This window comes from Chanos chanos, chromosome 5 (genome assembly GCF_902362185.1).
Source record: "Chanos chanos chromosome 5, fChaCha1.1, whole genome shotgun sequence".
NCBI lineage: Eukaryota > Metazoa > Chordata > Actinopteri > Gonorynchiformes > Chanidae > Chanos > Chanos chanos.
In genome coordinates this window covers 41,103,504-41,123,908 of record NC_044499.1, presented here as the reverse complement: position 1 = coordinate 41,123,908, position 20,405 = coordinate 41,103,504, and the positions used below count along the sequence as shown (strand labels likewise).

General features: G+C 40.0%; 2 protein-coding genes across 3 annotated transcripts; both read right to left on the bottom strand.

The window, feature by feature from the left end:
* Positions 1-5,082: 5,082 nt before the first annotated feature.
* psmc5 (proteasome 26S subunit, ATPase 5) lies at positions 5,083-9,255 on the bottom strand. Of its 2 annotated transcripts, none has more exons than XM_030773322.1 (12): positions 9,219-9,255; positions 8,537-8,608; positions 8,362-8,431; positions 8,028-8,125; positions 7,883-7,939; positions 7,550-7,780; positions 7,034-7,160; positions 6,441-6,631; positions 6,131-6,229; positions 5,820-5,930; positions 5,399-5,485; positions 5,083-5,265 (listed from the first exon to the last, which is right to left on the bottom strand). In XM_030773322.1, the coding sequence occupies exons 1-12, from the start codon at positions 9,240-9,242 to the stop codon at positions 5,212-5,214; spliced, it is 1,221 nt and encodes a 406-aa protein (XP_030629182.1). In that variant the 5' UTR covers positions 9,243-9,255; the 3' UTR covers positions 5,083-5,211. The 2 variants fall into 2 exon arrangements, with proteins under 2 accessions (XP_030629182.1, XP_030629183.1); XM_030773323.1 differs by having other exon boundaries at positions 9,210-9,242.
* A 2,784-nt stretch (positions 9,256-12,039) lies between these two features.
* Positions 12,040-19,968, bottom strand: smarcd2 (SWI/SNF related BAF chromatin remodeling complex subunit D2). The gene is made up of 13 exons (XM_030774311.1): positions 19,662-19,968; positions 18,617-18,810; positions 17,108-17,150; positions 16,896-17,018; positions 16,501-16,620; positions 15,541-15,636; positions 15,351-15,452; positions 14,994-15,155; positions 14,652-14,749; positions 13,674-13,809; positions 12,694-12,816; positions 12,416-12,517; positions 12,040-12,232 (listed from the first exon to the last, which is right to left on the bottom strand). Exons 1-13 carry the CDS (start codon positions 19,818-19,820, stop codon positions 12,179-12,181), a joined length of 1,512 nt encoding a protein of 503 aa, XP_030630171.1. The 5' UTR covers positions 19,821-19,968; the 3' UTR covers positions 12,040-12,178.
* Between the last annotated feature and the right edge of the window lie 437 nt (positions 19,969-20,405).

The window sequence follows — 20,405 nt, the reverse complement described above, 5'->3', positions numbered from 1 at the left end:
ATTGTCAGTTTTGAAATTAGAGATCACGCAGACAAACAGCTCACTTTTGTCCAGAGTCATGCGTCACACATGTAAATATGAATGACTAGTGGTCTTCAGTGGTAAAGTACATAACAGAATAAGACATGAGACATCTGCCTGATGGTATGAAATACGATGTTACTGGGAATGTGTGGCCTCACAGCAGACAAACAAGATCACGCCCAGTTCACAACATGTTCTTTTCCATGTTACCTGGAAAATTCTTTACCCGTACTAGGCGCTCTTTGTTAGATTTTGTTTCTGAGAATGAGTGTTCTTTTTAATTAATATGCTAATTTTATTTCATACACTGTGATTATCCCATTTTTACGCAAATATTTCAACAGCTAAACTGTGTCAGTCAAAGGTGCGTAGAGAGTAATGGTACGGTGGGAGTCTGGGTTATTCTGAAACCACTGCAAGTGAAATACCATGTCAAAAAAAGATCAATCTATTCCTTATACATGTGATTGCTAATGTAAACTGTATGTATGTGAAGTGTCTGACACCCTTAAATTCTTACTGAAATATTAAAAATATTCACAAATATAGACAACTGGTCAGTTGCTGAAAATATGACGTTTAACTGAAGTCTGTTGTGGTATTTATGGTACCACTATTTGTATTATACTTTTATCTGATTGTTTGGCATCTGGTCTTCCTCCAACTCTTCCAGACAGACATACCTCAGTCTGTTGTTTAGTGGTCCGGTATTCGATATCACAGTGCAGGGTCATTCAGAGGTTAAGCTTTTAGTCTGATGGTAATTATACTGCCTGAAATACTCCAGCATAGTGATTATTCATATTTAATGACATTTGACAGTTTGGTGGTAAACCTGATTGATGGCCTTAAATGTGGTTGAATTTTCATTTTGTGGCCACAGTCATCAGCACATTGCTTTTCACAGAACCCCACATCATTGAAGCCAGTTACGCTGCGTTCGACTCACTGGCTTAGAAAACGCATAATCCAAGCAATCCAACCATTTTCAGTACGGTAATTAGCAGGTGCAAGTCTGTGAAATGTAAACGAGTACTTGTGATGTGTTCAAAATGCAAACCGACTCGCTGGAAGAACTTTATTTATTTTGCATTTTAATTTGCAATTCTGTTATAGTTTGGTGATGAGTAATACACAATCTGGTGGATGTTTTTCCCTTCATTTTCTGTTTTTATCACACGAGAACACAAATCTATGAGATTTTTCATTTTCTTGTGGACACTCTTGCTTTGAATTGAAAGTGGAACAGACTTGATCTTTTTTTTTTTTTTCCAGCGTAGGGTGATTATTATTTTTCTCATAAAATTGTTAATATTTGTATCATTTCATTTCAGAGCTGTTTCATGCTGTTATTCAAAATTTCCCCTTTTAAAAAAAAATCTTTGTAAACATTCTTCTGAAACAAATGGTGCATTTTAAAGAAATCCTCTATTTTGCTCAACGTACTTGCTATGTTAATGCGTAGCAGTGCGATTTCAATGTCAAAAGATCTCATTAAATCATAAGTAATACCCTCTTGAGTGTTTCCTATCAGTCTGTTCAAAATAAGGATAAGCTGTAAAGTGGTCACTGTTGTGTTTGTTCACTGTTGTGAAAATGGAAATTAATAATACATGAAACAAAATTCGCCATAGTAATTCAAAATGAGTCAAATTCCATATGCGATTCAGTCACCTGGACATATTTCAGAAATCTGTTACTTGACCTTTTTAAGTTATGCAAACAAAACTACTGCCCTAAAAATCATTAGCATTACATATAACCAGTCACAGAATGGTCACAGGGTCAGTCACTGGCGTAACTCTTAATTGCAATAGAATATTCTTCTGTATTCTGATATTTGGCCTCAGATAGATTTTATGCATTCCCATTGCACAACCCTAAATTTCCACATAGTAAAGTCTTCCATCCAAAGTGTCATTATTGTTGTCGTGATCACCCTGTTACATGTATTTGGTAACAAAGGTGTGAGAGGAAGCTGAGGCAGATATATATATTTTATCTCTCAACAAGATTTCACAACGCCATCATCAGGTAATAGCTGTTATGTAAGAGGACACAGAGTGTAGGCACGAACAGACGTCTTTTATATTCAATTAAAAAAAACTGTAAGAAAATAAACAGACTTTACAATAAAAAACAGCCATTACAATACTGCTCATTAACATATTTACACAAAAACTGACATTCTCCTCTCTTAACACCCATATCATCTACCTCAACTTGATTTATCAGAATCTTAATTGTAAAATTCAACTGTGATTTTTCAAAGAGTCCAAGGTTTTGTCATTTGATGTATCAAGTGCATCACATTTTGAAAACAATGGCTTTTTTTCCATTGTCACGGTATTCCAGTTCCCAAAAGAAACTACCAGAAGGACATGAGAAGGACTGCTCATCCATCTTGTCTTGTCATTGGAGGTAAGTACCAGTTCATAAACTGGTCATGTACTGGCAGATGAACTTCTTGCTTGTGTTGTTTGCCATGGCATGTTTGGAGAAACTGGATGAGTGGGTGGTGAAACCATCCCTCTTGGGGTCCAGGCTTGTTCAGGAAGAGCAGAGAGTGTACATTGGTGGTTCATCCCTCGGGACTGAAAACTCATCTGATTTTCGGGTACACTGCCAAAAAAAAGAAACATTTTTCTTTTAACAAAAAACACAGGGGTATGACATGTTAAAAACTTTTTTTTTTTTTTACAATTATTGTTCTAGAAATCCCACCACTGTCATAATTTTAAAATAACGAATAGAGGCGTGGAACAATTGATTTTTGCCCGTCCTTGTCTATCAGTTCAACGCCAGACTCTTCGTTGTTCTGTGGATCTGCTTCTTTCCTAGTTAATAATTCCTTTTCCATTAACCGTGGTTGTGCAACTTCCTATTTTACCGTTAAGGTCAGTACCTCAGAGTATGGAGGTGGAGAGTCAATAAAGTTGAGCGTGGTGTATGGAGGTGGTCTGAACACATCGTCATTCGCGTTATTTTCCCGCTCATCCTCTCCTGCCCCCTGCGCTGGGACGGAGATGACGTAGATGGAGCGGCCGTCTGGATCTGTGTTAATTCTTAGGTCGTCGGCGTCCACTATTTCCCGACGGCTGCAGTAACAGCACATCCGCACAAAAAACATAACGAGGGCGACTCCAAACATGAGCGGCATGAATATCCTGAAAACCACATGAGCGGAGAATATCTTAGAAATTCCTTAGAAATTCAAAACCTCTTCTTTTTTGGGGTGGGGGTCAGAAGCTTAGAGGTTTTTTCTACACTGTGAAACTAAACCAGAAGAGAACAAAAAATGACTTGTGTTTAAAAGAATTTTGCTTTTCATTCACCAGAATGGAAAACACACTCTGTCACTGAAAAGGACTTCAGAATTTTTATTAAAATGCCTAACATCCATTTTTTTTGGTTTCACAATAAAAAAATGATTGAAGTCCTCAATTCTCTGATTTCAGTCCCCCACACAAAGGCTTTGCCTATTGTTGTAAGTTGTATTTCTGTAAGTAACCAGCGGATAAATAGTGGATAACTGTATGAGGGCTTTACATAAATGAGAATCTGAAAAAAATGAAACTCTGAAAAAAATCATGCAAAAAACCCACCGGATGTTACCAAAAATCTGCCTTACTATTAAGCTCACAAGTAGAGTGATTGTCTTCTTCAAAGCATCATGTTAAAAGATATGGAAATATCTCAAATACTGTATAAAATGTCCTATGGGGTCATTTTTGTATTTTGTATGAGTATGGTGAAGATATTGTGAGAACAATTGCTTACATCATATATGTTGCAATAGAGTCTTCCATTGTTGCAGCCTGTGAAAAAAGCAGGACTTTGTATGATATTCATATGAGCAAAGACTTAAGATCAGTAGTTCATCAGTGACTCTGCTGATTTATGAACACAGATGAGTTTTGATGACATCATAAGAAAACCACATAATTCAAAGTATTATACTATATATTAAAACAAAGACTTCAAGCAACAGTGGAAACCAAAAGTAATAAATCATGATTCAAAACACATCTACACAATCCAGCACTAACCACAACAAATTTACTGTACATTTTACAGCTGTTCAGATGATTAAAAGCTTTTCATAATCATTACTGTGGCTTAGCTACTCTGCGTTCTGCCATACCAAAAAAATATTATACTATAACCAGTTCATGTGTACACAATCAACAAAAAAATTACAAAATATTACATTCTTTTGAGCCTGATAATTTGGGGAAATATATATATATACTTACAAGAGCAAAATGAAATCCTCTTCTAGAAATCTCTTTGTGATAAATGGCTTGGAATGACTGAATAGAAAATTGCTGTTGTGCTAAGAGAAACCAAAGTGAATCGTAATATATGCTAATTACTTCCCCCCGGCATCGTATAGTGGACTTTGAGCAAGTAAGTGACACATGCATTTGTAACAGGAAATACCCATGCGTCACCAGAGGCAGGTGATATATCTGAGGTTCCAACCCTTTTTGGTTTACACCAAACTACTTGCATTTAAAAAAACAAAGTCTCCCAAAATAAACATTTTCAGAGTATTTCCAGCCCATATGTGAGTAACACAGAGGTGGAAAAATAGTCGTTAGTGAGGGACACTCGAAAGATCCTCCGAATCCAGTTTTTACAGCTACCAGCACACGCAGCTTCCACCCAGTTCACAAACACTTTATGAGAACTGTTTATGATACCCTTATCAAAGACACAAGTTCACCTTTGCAACACTGCGTGAAAAATGAAACATTAACGTTGGCAGACAAAAAATATGTCTTTATGAAAACCTAATCAGAAGCATAGACTTGGCCTACTGCTGAGATGTTGTACCTTCACTGATACCAGAGGAAAAAAAAAAAAAAGAGAGAAAAAAAAAGAAATAGATATTTAAGAACTGATTGTGTTGCGGTCAGTCTCTTGAATATCTTGAATGAATAACAGTCTATTGGTCTAATAGTCTATTATTATTATCATTATTATTATTATTACTGCAAATCATGAACAGGTTTTGATCAGATTTTTTTACAAACACAAAGAGGACAACATTAATAATTTTTAATTTGACACTCTATTTATTTAGAATGAGTATAGGTAACAATTATAAACCAGGTCAGAGGAAACGGAGAAAAGTAGTATACAGAATGAAAGAGCAAAGCCCTTGACAGACAGCCCGAAGATTCACTTCCAGAGCTTTTTGATGGACATGTTCTTTTCACTGTCTTTCTGCATCACCTGTTATGAAAAAGAAACCCCCACCACATTAATCCATAAATACATCTATATAGCAGTCAAATAAACATCTTAGGTTGATATAACCATGGAAAAACATATCTGCAATTTCTAAACACACATTAAGGGACGTTACCTTGGCAACAGCCATCTCAAAATCCTCTTGGGTTACGTGTACTCTTCTCTCTCGCAGAGCGTACATGCCAGCCTCTGTGCAAACCCCCTGTCAAACACACAGCCCAGACGTTTCAGACAGAAAAACAGACCAGAATTTCAGTTTATTCTGGTCTGTTCAAATACGCTGTTTCATCTTCCACAAAAACACTTTGTGAGTGAAGTATGGGAAGCAAAATGGCTCTGAAAAGCAGCTGACACTTAGGTCTATACAGTGACATTTTAAAGGCCATTTACATGGCAAAAATAAAAGAGAGAGAGAGAGAGAGAGAGAGAGAGAGAGCATGAGAGGGGGAGTCAGGGATCTCTATCTGCTACATATGTTTACACATAGACACAATAAATAGGTTGGCTTAGCATGTGCGGGTAGCCTGTGACCTCACCTTGACCTCTGCGCCTGAGGCTCCCGGCATTAGCTCGGCGATCTTGCGTAGGTTAATGCCACGCGTCAGATTCATCTTACGAGAGTGAATCTTCAGAATGTCCAGACGGGCCTGCAGGCAAACACAGCCATTAAAAAAAGTGTTCTGACACAAACTAAGACGCCTCTGCATGTCAAAACATCGGTGTGCATGAAACTTATATTAACAACAGGTAAGACCAGGCTTCCTGTGGAATGTCACAGAGGTCTTGGCTGATTCAGTTGTGTTTCCAGAGGCTTAGTCTGTCTGAGGTGAGAATGACCAAACCTCACCTCCTCATTGGGAGGGGGAAACTCGATCTTTCTGTCGATGCGACCAGGTCTGAGCAGAGCAGAGTCGAGGATGTCAATCCGGTTGGTGGCCATGATGACCTAAAAGACGGATACAAAAATGACAAAGATATAATTAAAATGATTACGTCAGCAACTCCCGGATCACGCGCAGATACAATCAATCACCAGCCTTATTATCTCACTCAAAGATCCCCCCTTTATCTTTCTGAATACTTCATGCACAGTGAGGAGTACTCCAATCAGACACATGCAAGCTGGTGAAGTCTCATTAAAAATACACTCAACCCACCTTGATGTTTTTGGTAGCTTCAAAGCCATCCAATTGGTTGAGGAGCTCCAGCATGGTCCTCTGTACCTCACTGTCACCCCCTGAGCCACCCTCCAGACGGGATGAGCCGATGGAGTCAATCTCATCCATGAAAATGATAGAGGGAGCGTGCTCTCTGGCCATAACGAAAAGCTCTCGCACCATACGCGCTCCTAACACCACACAAACACACGGAACATGAGCAGAACCCAGAGGAAAAGCTGGTCTCACAGCCAGAGTTTTACAGGTTAAATCATAGCATGATTTAAACAAAATAAGTCAAACACGCAGAAATCTCTGATAAGCAGTATTGCTAGACTATACCAGCCTATATACAAATATTAATTATTAGTATACACAGGCAACGCAACTCAAAAAATAAATAAATACATAAAAAAATAAACAACCAAATAAATAAATACATAAAATATAAAATTTCAGCTGACAACATGTGCATATTTTCGACAACTAATGTAATAACCACAGACAACTATGGTTCATTGAGCAGCAGGAATTAAAGCATATTTCCCTGGTTAATGAGTTGACTTCAGTTTAATGTGTGATGCTTAACCCACCCTCTCCAATGAATTTCTGCACCAGTTCAGAGCCAGACACCCTGATGAAGGTGCAGTCTGTGTGGTGAGCCACGGCTCTGGCCAGCAGTGTCTTCCCTGTGCCAGGGGGCCCATATAACAGCACACCCTAAAAGAGGAAAGGCATCAAACCATTGTTTCACATTTAAAACACACTAAAGGGACCAAACCATAAAACTTATAACACAGTCTTAATTTCTTCACCAGTGCAAAACGAGAAACAAGCTTTCTATTATACACTACAGTTATGAAAATCAGATCCGTAATACATAAATCATGGAAAGCATTAGGAAAAATTAAGCTCTGTACAAAGAGACAAGGGGATTATCAGTAAAAGAACTACATGTTCTTCTTACTATAAACAAAAACAACCACAAACAAGTTGTTAAGAATGTCAGTTTGTAAAATTCACAAATCACATTTTTGGAGGGTATTGAAGAGGTCCATGTGGCAAAAGCGAAATGAGTTGTGATACTAGGAAACATTTCAATCTCTCACCTTAGGCTGTGCAATGCCGAGAGCCTCAAAGAGCTCAGGGTGCTTGACTGGCAGCTCAATCACTTCTTTAATCTCTTTGATCTGCTTATCCAGCCCACCAATCATCTCATAAGTGGAATCGGGAACTTTCTCTACCATCATCAATGAGACCAAGGGGTCCACCTTATTGGGCAGGATCTTATGAAGTGTGTAGCTGTCGTTACGCAGCGCTACACGACAATTTGGAGTCACCTGGACGAAATACAAGAATATGTTAACATACAGACGCTCACTTACCACTAGATATGGCAATCTATACTGTACAAAACATAGAGGGGGGAAAAAAGAACTTACGTCATTGATGTCAATGTTCTTGTCTACGTCAACGACAAATTTCCCCTCAGGATGCACCTGTATGTTAAAAGGAAATGAAACCTCATTGGGATAATTGTCTTAAACATTTGCCAAGCATATGGGCTAAAAATGTCAGGAAATTTACCTTAACCAAGACCTTCTTCTTGTCCATGGCCCTCACCACCTCTCCCACATAGGAGCCCTGCTCCTGCAGCAACTGCAGCTCCTCACGCAGGAGACGCACTAAAATAAGAGCAGCAAAAACAGTTAGGTGAGGTCTCAGTAGCTTTATCATCATTACAAAAAATTGTTCCTATTAAATATGAAGTTAGACAGTAGAAGAAAGTATCAGTGCATGTGCCACCTCGGCATAAGCTGAACGAAAACAAACAAAACAAAACAAAAATTCAGTTAATGCATCATCCGTCCGATTAACTCTGACAAAAGTGCCCGGATGTTTACACTCATATTAATCTCACCTTTAGCGTTGAGCTCATTTCTCTGTGCTTGCAGACGTCTGAGATTCTGACTCTTGTCATTCACTGTCAGCTAAAGAGAGAAAAGATTTTAGCATCGAACAAACAAACAAACAAAACATGAAAAATGCATCATGCAAAAGTTTGCCATAACTTTTTAAATCACATGGTGCCTAACCTGTAGCTCTTCAATCTTGGACAGGTAATACTGACGGAGACCTGAGCCTCCTTTACTATCCTCAACGTCCATCTGCAAAACAAGAGTTAAAACTCAGAACAGCCAGTTACGTTACGCATGAAGAGGTGACAAATCACTTTTACCAACTGTATCGACACACAACTGCACAAGCGTTGACCCCGCGTAGACTGGTATTCTGTCAGAGCTGTCGGATATTTTATTTTATCCCAGTTGAGAACAAAATGACACAATGGAAAAGTTTCTATATGACATAATTAAACGTATGAGTTAGCCAGCTGTATCGCAAATTAACAAGTTAGCTCGTAACGTCAACGACAGTTCTCACAAATTGATTCTGCTAACTTGATACGTTATTCAGTTTTGCAAGAAATTTTAAATAACGAGGACTGATGATCTAAATAACATTATCTTTCTTGTTATCTTGATTTCATCCGTTATGCTTTCATGAGCTAGCTAACAAGTCAGCGCAGCTACAACAATGAGACAGCAAACCGGTATGAATCAACCTTGTAAAACAATATTGTACGTACGATATTTCACCCTCAGAACGTAGATAAACTGCCGATATATTAACAAAATACGAACTATTTCTTGTTGTTGACTACTGCAAATAAGTATGGGACAGAGTAAAAAATAAATAAGAAAGAGTAACTTTGCTTACATGGTCAATTCCGTCCAACGCCATCTTGAACGCCTCTACTTCCGTTGTTTTAATGTAGGTTTCCGCTTTACCCTTTTGCAAACTGGATGGACCAACTAGGTTTTGTGTCGCCATCTAGTACACTGGAGTGGGTAATACGACAAAGAGGTCGCGTACTAGGCACTTCTTATCAATGGATATATGTATAAAGATTTGATCGCCCCTAAAATGAACAAGGTATAATAAACAATTCTTTTTTGACAGTCTGTCCAAATGATTTGTTGTGTCATTTGCATCAGTGCACTGAGCTGAGACTGTGCAAACCTGTGTCATTTGAACTTAAGTTGTAAGTATTTGGCAGAACAATGCTATAACCCGCATATTTGTACATGTACATATTTGTACGCATTTTGCTTTATATTGTCATTATTAGTGTCACACTGATTCCAGAACCTAATCCAGAGCTCCCTGAAATCTTTGACCTGCAGTCTGACAAGATCACCCCAGCTGAGTTTAGCTGACTGCTTTATGTGACATTCTTTCTAATTTTCTTAGTTACTTCGCTTAGTTTAGATGCTATGTCAGGTGAGAGTGTACATATGACTTGGGACAGTACTTCCTTTTAAGCGGTTTACAAGTTTGTTCGCCACTAACTGTTACTCTGCTTTGTTTAGCGGATTGTTGTTTGCACAGTACTATACGGTGAGACCAAAGACAGGTAAGACCAGCTCAGCCCGTTTATCTGGACGTTATCTCCCAACGGCACTCACATTTGAACTGGCCCGAACATGATCAGGCTTAAGGAGCCTACTCTATAAAACTCTCCTTAGCAGTACATAAATGGCATTCACATTTGGGCAGCTTGATATTCTGAATATTTAGGACTACATGACCCCCACAAATTCAGTTTTTTTGTAATTTGTGGAAATGACGAATGGTGATGCCGCATGAACAACGAAAACTAATATCAGAAAACTAATATTATGACTGCTGCTATTTCTCGTGAAAGTTGTGGGTTTTTTAATGGTAGGTAACTCTTTTCCTTCTTTACACACGACTGGAATCATTGATGTTATAAAACTTTGTGTGCCCCTCACTCTGCAAAGTTTGGAGGTAGTATCTATCACATCTTCCAGCATGGCACTGCCGCTTATCAGGCGATCATGGTAACGCACGGTGGAGAGGAGTAATATTAAGGCATTGCCGTTGTTAGTTCCGCCAGCTGATCCTCACCTGACGTAAAATTGATCCTTGACAAAAATGACTTTCTTCGGTCAGAAAAATTAACCTTTAAGCGCAGAATGTAATAGTGTCCTCGAATCATTAAAACAGAAATAAGTACAAAAGTCCCTGTGTTTGCAGGCAATTTTATTTTACAAAACATACCAATCATGTCTCACCGGTATAAATGTATAAAAGCTTCAGAATGATATACAAAACCCCTAAAATAAAACATGCAATTATTGTTTTTACAAAGATGATTGACCCAATTACTGGTTGTAAAACATACTAGAACTGAGCTACATTAATAACAAAATGATGATTAACACAACTGAAGCAAGGAAGTGACTGTAATTATATTCAAAAGCCACAAAATCGAATAGTACTGTGAATTTAAGTGCGTCTTCCACCTGTAAAAGGAATGGCCTTATGGGTGTTTGGAATGTAAAAAACAACAAAAAAAAAAGATTTCAAAAACGCTAAAGAAACAAAAACATACCTCAAACAAATAAGAAAAACATGTAAAACAACTGCAATGTGAACATTACAAAAATACAAAAAAAAAAAATGTACAAAAATACAAAGATGACAAAGCTTTACTGTTTAAAGTTCAAATGGCTTGCATTCCTTATTTCTTTATTTGTTTTATTTTATTAGGCTGAGGCCCATTAGTTGCTGCCTGGTCTCTTTAAACATCTTCCACTCTGTTGGCTAACTCACAGTGAAACACCCTAACGACACAAAACAGACAGTAAACATCCAAAAAGAGAAAGAAAAAAAACCTAATCAAGTGGAACTAAAACAGCTGGACTACCAAATCTGCTGGATTCCTCATCAGGGAACGGAAGACAATAATATGGCTCTTGAATGCAACGCAGCACAGAAATTTCCTGAGAGTCTGGCTGAAAAGGATTCCTCTGTGTTCTGCTGATAATCCACTGAAGTCTCAATGCTAATTTATTCCATTTTCACATTCATACAATAATAAAAAAAAAAACACATCAATTGTGGCATTTAAAAAAAAAGAGAATTATACAACCCTTTAAAACCCAGTCAAAATGGCACTTAAGGTCTGTGTCAAGTAAAACATCTACAGCAAATGCACAGAACATTGCTACTGAAGACAAAACATGTTGTGTAATATGCAAGGGGATATCAAGCAGTAAGGAAGGACCCGGTATTTACCATATGGTACATACAAACACACAATATTAGAACTGTCCACCATACCACAATGAACAGAACAAAAGAAATCACCATTAAAACAACAAAAAAACCCCACATACACAGTAATTCAGAAACTCAGTCAAATTTCAAAAATTAAAATGGGCTCATAAATCAAGCTAAAATATTTTAAGTATTTGAAATTGTATGGTAAGTAATATTTGCAAAGTCAAAACGTAAAAAACGATCTATATTTTGACATTCCAGTTGTCTGGTGTGCTACAGCTTTTCTGTGTAGACAACATCACTCTGCTTGATGTCAAAACCTGCCTGGGTGAACCTACTGAACGCTCATCAGAACAGGACGGCTATAAAGTGAGGCTAAAACAGCTGATTAAAACCCTTTAAAACATGGCAGAGAATATGAACTATTGGTATTGATTGAAGGCATTTAAACTCAAGCTCGTTGTAAGTCACTTACAATGTTATTTGATCAGTTGGTTAACAGAGGCTGATCTAGAGAAAAGTTATTCCAAATTCTGGCAATCAGAGCCAGGAAACCTGCAGGTGTGAGGAGCTTTAGTGAGAATTGGCTCTCAGGTGAGTCGGATCCCCAGTACCTGCTCCAGCTCCTGTCTTCTCTGCTGCACCTGTGAACCACACATGTAACAGCTTAAACATAACGCGCATTATTCGGAAATAAAACACAATATACAGTGAAATGTCAAGGAATTCGATTACTTTATTTCCTCGCAGTAAGCATAAAAAAAGTGACGTTGCCCTGTGATTTGAAGTTTTCATGCAGTGGTTGTGTACGTGTAAACACCGCTAACCTTAGAGTATATGTACCGTCCGACAGCCTCTGGAACCCAAGGGGCGTGGTAAAACTCGGTTCTGCGTTCCTCCTCTGGGTTACCAGCGGTGTCTGTCATCAGCTGAACAAAGACACACAGGCAGCAATTACCCGATCATGGTCAAACCGTCACGTGGAACCATTTCATTACAGACAGCTTTAAAAAAAAAAAAAACGTTCCTGCTCTTTTTCCGCTCAACTTGACCCTGCCGAAAACCAGTTTTTTATTTTTACGCTTCATTTCCACAGATACCGTACCTTGAGGTCGCGGCTCTGTGATTTGAGCCAGTCCTGGATGAAGTCCTGAGGGTTGTTACTAAAGCTCAGCATGAAGTCTCTCTGGGTCTTCAGCTGGTTTATGGACTCAATGGTCTCATGGATCTAAAGGGAACAGAGTCATAAAAAAAATACCCGGACAAAGTCTTACTAACGATAGCATTTACTACGCCTTAATGTCAACTAAATGGCAACATGACACTACACACTGTGCTGACCTGTCACTTTCCCTTGAGAAACAACACATTATGGTTAACACAAGCATTGTGAACACTTCAAACAAATGAAAGGCTCTATTGACCTTTAGGAGACTGTAAAGCTTTGGTAAAGATGAATACGTTATGTTTGTTTGGGAGTTTCACCCAAAGTTTGACTAGCTGAAGAGTGTACAATTTCAATGCGTCTGACTGTGTTTGCGCTGAAAGTATCGACCTTGAAAATGAAAAGACTGTGTTTGCAGAGTAATGAAATCAAAACAGTTTCAGTCTATTTTTCAAGTTTATTTGACTTATACCACTTGGTATGGTTTGGACAAAAATTGTGTTTGTAAACAGTCATCTCTTTTATAACCGTAGTACCGCCACACGACAGATGTGCTTCCCATTTCCAGTACCAAATCTCTTGCTGCGGCTCCACTCGCAATCTTGGCCTTAGTTGTTTCCTCAGGACTACTCATTTTAGTAGTTTACTGCTCCACTGTTTCACGTGGCTTGTGTCTCTCTTTGCCTCTCTGCTCATCCCACTCTAATTACATCCAAATGCACCATAGGGTTGTGTGTGGCTAAGGCCAGAGTAGAGCTATTCCTCTGATTTATGCTTCTCCCTCAACTTTGCAGCTTTAAGAATCTCAGCCGTATTGATAATATAGCCTTTTGTGATGCGTCTCTCTTGGAAATTCATGTTGTGATGACAATAAAACTACAATACGTTGTGCAGTCCCACCATGTACCCTTTCTACACACCTTTATCTCCAGGGCGGCGATCTCCTGCTGATTGGTGGTAGAGGAGAGGAAGCTGGTCATCTGGCCCTTCAGTGGATCATCCACTTCCACATCAATGTCAAAGCAGGCCGTCTTCTTCTGATCATTAGGGTCCACACTGCCCATCCACATACGCAGGGAGGACACACACACACACACACACACACAGACACACAGGAGAGGACACACACACACACACACAGGAGAGGACACACACATACACAGAGAGGACACACACACACAGGAGAGGACACACACATACACAGGAGAGGACACACACATACACAGAGAGGACACACACACACACACACACACACAGGAGAGGACACACACATACACACACACAGGAGAGGACACACACATACACAGAGAGGACACACACACACACACACACACACACAGGAGAGGACACACACACACACAGGAGAGGACACACACACACACAGGAGAGGACACACACATACACAGGAGAGGGGTAAGAGACTACTCAACCACCAATACTGCTCACACATGCATTTATGTGTCAATGTTCTAATCTAACCTATACTGTAAGCCATTCATAATCAAACAAACGAAACCACCGTCAAACAAGCTAAAAATGCAGCGCATTTTTACCAAAGGCCTGCTTCAAAAAGAGGATCAGACGGGATGAACAGGTCAAAAATAACATGTAGAACATACAGCCTCATTATACATTCATGCTCTTTAGGACTGAGGTTAAATGAGTTTTAAAGACTGCTACGACATGCCTTAAATAAAAACAGTCATTACCACAAACAAAAACACATTCCTTGCATAACTAGGCTCGACCCACTCCGAAAAGCCAAACATGGCGCTTTATATATGGAACCATGACTGTAAACAGTTTGAAAGACAGCAACAGAAATCTAAACTCTCTCTCTCTCTCTCCTAAGGGTGTACACTGTACACACACGTGCGCAGACGCATACATACACGCACCTGATGACATGGTTAATGACGATGGGGTCAGGGTGTTGAAGGAGACCAGCGAGCTTCATGGGGATCTCAGAGAACCTCATCCGTGTGCAGGCAAAAATCTGCAGGACAAAACGCACAGTGGCACCAAACCGGTTCATTCACTGTCCATTAGTCACAATCCCCAGATCCCCACATTCACTAAACACTGGTCAACTGTATTCACAAAACCCGAACAACTGTAAAGCCTCCACCTTCAAGGAGAATTTAAGATACATTCAACAGACAGACCGTTGTAGTTCAAATTATTGGTTGTATTCCTTAAAAAAAACTATCTTCTGACTACCGAAAGAACAGCGAGTGTACCTGTCTGAAGTAGCGGTTGCAGTTGATGTACTCTTTCTCGTGGCAGTCCTGCAGTTTGTTGTTTTTGATGTAAAGCCACAGAGCTTGCATAATGCTGGCCCTGGTTTGGGTGTGCACACCAAGGAGTCGCGCCAACCGTGGATCCAGTTTATACTGGGGAGGCTGGAAAAGAACAGCAGTTTTCATCTAAGGTCAAGCTATTCATAAACGAGTCAAAAGAATACAGATATATAGATGGGACCAAACTTAAGCTGGAACCTGTGGACATTGCTTTGTGGATGGGATGGGTCATTCTGTTTAAAACTGAGTAAATGTGGTGTATGTGACTGTGAGACGTGGGGGAGAGGTGGGCTGTACCTGGTGGTCCAACATAAGCAGGAGGGTGCATTTAACACTGACATCCCCTGGTCTCTTCACCTGAAAGCCGTCTGTTTCCTGGGTCGTGGGCATTCTGTGCCACTGAAACATAACGGCAGTGAGTCGCATGTGAACACGCACGCACAAACGCACAAAAGCCACTACGTTTTCTGCAAACAGAAAAGCATACCTCCACCAAATGATTGTCTGGACCATACAGTTCTTTGTCCAGCTCAATAACTAGGCTCTTGAAGAACGATGAAAACTTCCTCTTCTGTTTCCCTGGCTGCGAATGAAAAAGAACACAAAAGATAAAGGCACATTTGCGAAGTTTTTCTGTTTTATGGTGCTGACTGATGCTGCATTGTTTTGCACTGACCACATTCGTAACTTGAAGAGAACAAAAAAATTTAAACAAACACACACACACACACGCACACACTCAATCTGCCAAAACGAGTTTGCGCAACTTGAACCCCCCCCCCCCCCCCCCCCCCCCCCCCCACCGCCCCTCCCATCCAAAGCATGCCTTCACAACTGAAAAAAGAAAGAAAAAGGAGAAAATCCTTCCTCTTTTCATGTGGGGGTAGATAGACTAACAGCTCGGTGCTGGAGCATACATACAGGCTGTTCACGTCGATTGCATGTAACGAACCAAACTTTCAATTCCTTTATTCTAAATTTCTGCCAACACTTGTTTCTAGGGAGAACATGGGAAAGCTGAAATCACATCTGGTTTGAGAGACAGAGCCAAGGACATAAGTGAGTAGAGTCAGAGAGACTTACACTAACAACAGAGACGGCACAAAACAATAAAGACCAGATGGCTTCGCTTCAGTCTGAACACAAGCAAAACACAGATAAAGCTCAAGATTCAGTGTCCAAATCACAAGACACATAAAAAAAAAAGAACAACAACAACAAAAAAAAACCTTTCACAATGGACTGGAAAGAGGAGCCAGGGAGCCTTGGTGAGTGTATGGTGGCTGACGCCTGATATATGAAACCAGTGGGATGACATAGTGAAATAGTTCTTCAGCTCTTCCTTGGCTCATTTTCTCCCCCTCTCTCTCTCTCTCTCTCTCTCCCTCTCTTTCACTCACACATGCAAACACACACTTCTTGCTTACGCCGCTTTTATATCACTTACATCTTCCAGAAGCTTGCCCTCAACCCTCAGTTCCCATGATGACACTTTCTCTGCCTCCTCCCCCTCAGGTTTGCCGGGTGTGTAGGTATTAGAAATGTAGATCCTCAATTTGCGCTTTTGCTAAGGAGGAAAAAAAAAAAAAAAAAAAAATATCACAACTTTCACACCGCACCACAAAGTCACTCTAGCCTACAGGAAACCACTCAAAATGACAGTCATATAAGTGCCAGGGATCATCGTTCATTCAGACGTAGGCTAATTTTCAAACATGTGAGTAGGTTGAATGTCTGCACTGCACACTTCATATGCTGGTTATCTACTCTGTTATCGGAACTGCACACAAAGCAACGTGTCCTTCCCCGAAAATAAAGAGACGGTCGTTTATGAAGCGGTACCGTGATGGGCTTTTTGATGGCCTCCTGGATCTCCATGCGCTTGCGAGCGATGGTTTGGTCCAGCTTTCTCTCAAAGGCCAGGAGGTCCATATAGGCCTGAGACTCTGGGACCAAGTCACGGATCTGAAACCGGTCAAAGCTGTAAGCAACTGTGGAAACACATAAAGCCTGAATACAAAAGACTAAGACTAAAAAAAATGCTTTAAACTCACCCTCTGTGGTAGCACTTTGTCTGCCAACTTCCGTCTTTTAACTCTGTAAACAAAAACATAAGTTTGTCTTGTAATAACAAAAAAAAAAAAAAATCAACCAAACCGGAGGGATAATCATAAATACCGGAGGGACAATCCAAATTCATCCTCTAATTATGGAGGGAATTGTGTGACTCAGATGCTGGAAAATGTACTTAAGACTTAGTTTTAACTGTGTATTAGTCATTAATGACTAGAGACACACAAAGAAGCTGGATTATTTTATCTTGCATAGTAAGACAAAGGTTCTATTCGGTTTTGAAATTTAGTTTTCACAAGATTTCGGAGCAAATGTGTATATTTTGGAATAAAAGACCAACAGATGGAATTGTAAATATTTGATTGTGAGTGAATTATGTTGTGCTGATATTTTGAACATGAAATCTACTCCAGCTTTCACCTCATTCACTATCTGTCATATGAACCGAGTGAGAGAGACTTCCTGTTGATATGCATAAAAGGAACCAATATGGTTTGATGCAGCCTAGATATTCAAGATTCTGCACTGATCTGCAACAGCCTACACATCAAAGTTTTGCAGGCCGCGGCGATAAACGTCTCGACTGAACTGACATACAGCAGCACCTCTTCCCTTAACTCCAAAACCAGATTTAAGCAACCCCGAATCTGACGACAAAGAATCTGAAGTCCCCGAAAGTGAGCCCGTGTATCTGCATGTTGCAAAACAAACAAAATAATGCATTTACAAACCTGTAGTTCTCTAACACTTTTATGCGGAAGTCACAGAGCAAATATATATCTGCAAAAGCCGACCCCCCCCCTCGTGGCTCATGTTGGATGGTTGGAGTCATGAGACATCTTTAAAGTTAAAGTCTCTTTGTTTCACATTAATGTCTTTCCCCCCCTACTTCTGACAAAGGCTTCTCTGAATGTGGATACAAAGGGCCTTTCTGCCTCCAACCCGAGACCCTTACCAATGTCTGCACAGCCCCGCAGGTCGCACTAAGAGAACATCACGGTATCCGTTTTAAAACCTTGATCAATTTGATCAGTGGCCTCAGAGTGCTTGCAAGTTCAAACAGTCAACTGAGCACCAAGGAAGCTGTTATTCCCTTGTCATTACTTTGTCATAACGGTGTGTTTTCTGTCCCGACATTAGGGCCTCTTTTCGCTAACGTTAATAGTGCAGTTTTACTCTGACTGATTTTCTGTCACACCATGCCTTTTCCACAGGCCAACACTTAGCACACAATACTAGAACCTATCACAACCTTTCCATCCTCAGGACAACACGCAGTATTTCCAGTAAAAATGTCGGCCTCTCTGTTCCCTTCAGTATTAAAGCAGCTTGCAGTAGCGTCAAAAGGATAAAAGCTACATGAGAAATTCACACAACTACATTTTAGAGACTAGTTGTATTTACAATAACAAATGTTCAAAAGGACCATAGATGAGTAATGATACAGTGAGTTCTACATTTGAGAAATTCTTTAATACACTGCTACTCACCCTCTTCTGTGACCCACTAGTCCCCCTGCTTGCTGCTGCTGTTGAAGGAGTCTTTTCCTGGCAGGGTCCATCGGGCTTTGCGACATACCAGGGCGCATAGACATGGAACCACTGTAGGAGGGCCCTGGTAAAGGGGCACCCATAGATCCCATGCCTCCCATAGGTACTCCTCGGCCAGGTGGCATACCTGGGCGCTGTGGAAACCACTTATTCTTTAGAAAGGCACTTTCTTCTTCAGTATAATTTACAAAACTCTGACCTGATCTCCAAATAATTATCTAATTGTGCGAGAGCACCGTTATGGATGGTTATAGTTAAATGATGTGAAGCAACCTGATTCTTTTAAACGAAATATGAGCTGTGAAAAACTGATGCTTTCGATGAAGCTGAAATAACAAGGACGATCGTGTAAAAATAACACGAATCATTATTATCAAAGAATGTAGTACTTTTTCAATCATCAAAAACAACCATACGGAAAAAATTGTGACACACATAAAATGCAACAAAAGAAAGAAGGAGGTCAGCCTTTGGGCACCGTCAGTCAGACTCATTAAACCGTGTATTTAAGACAAAACAACCTCATGTTTGTATAGAATAACCCATTCGCGCTTGATCATGTTAATGACAGCATCACAGCACCAACGCTCGTGGTAGCACTTGAATGCGGAAGTTAGCTAACGTTATTTCTGTTTTTCGGGCCTTACTAATTTCAGTGCATCGGTTGTACATACATTTAACGGATCATTTGTATGGATTTTTCAGTTCTTTTCCCTTGGATTTCCATCTGTCTAAATATATATACAACCCATCATCTACTTAAACCCATCATTATTAAACAGCTAACTTGAGCTTGTTTCCCCCCAGTGTTCTGTCTAATGTTGGTCAATTACTTAGCAAGGTAAAAAACTGAGATATTGCTTCGTTATTGGGATAAAAGGCACGCTTTGTTCTGATTAACGCCAGAAATTATGCATAGCAATTTGACACTGTTAGCTTCACATTCGAAGAAATTAACAACTGCCAGAGAAACAAAAGCTCTTACCTGATGATACTGGGGGTTGCCTGGGCTCATGCCCCGAAATGCAGCATGTTGGGGCAATCCTGGCATCCGCATCCCCCCGGTATGTCCAGAGTTCACGGGGTTCATACTGGGGTTCATGGGGGTACCAGTGTTAACTGGAAACCCCGCTCTCGAAGCCATTTTTTCAATCTGCGTGTGATGACAAGGGTCGTTGCTTTCAAATTCTATCAGCTTCAAAAGAAAGTTAACACCGCTGTAACCCCATTAAACTCGGGTTAACTTTCAGCATTTAGCTCGTGGGTTTTATAGATAAGTTCCTGGATATAGATCGTCGCGGCCGTCCACTCACACACCAGTTTCGAAACAAAACGAAGGCCGTTTAATGTGTCATCTGCACCCATGAAGCGTTAACTCTGAATTCCCCCCTTCATGTTTCTTAATGGTTGGCTCGCTAACACATTTTAAGAGCTTGACCAATGTCTAAAGATAGCGAACTGATTGTGCGTGGCTTCAATTGACTCCTCCCACTGTGTTGCCAGATGCGATTCTCTGAAATCCCCTTTATTTAACTGGGACTAATAACACACTTTATGAGATATATATAACAGAACAAAAACATTGTCCAAGGGGGATATAACTTTTTCGCGAAGAATATACCTCAAGTCTCTGATCATACAGACTAAGAGAATCGGATAGAATATACACGCAAACGGGTAAAAGTTCTTTTTTGCTGTATTGAGGCTTTACTCTTGCCAACAACGTACA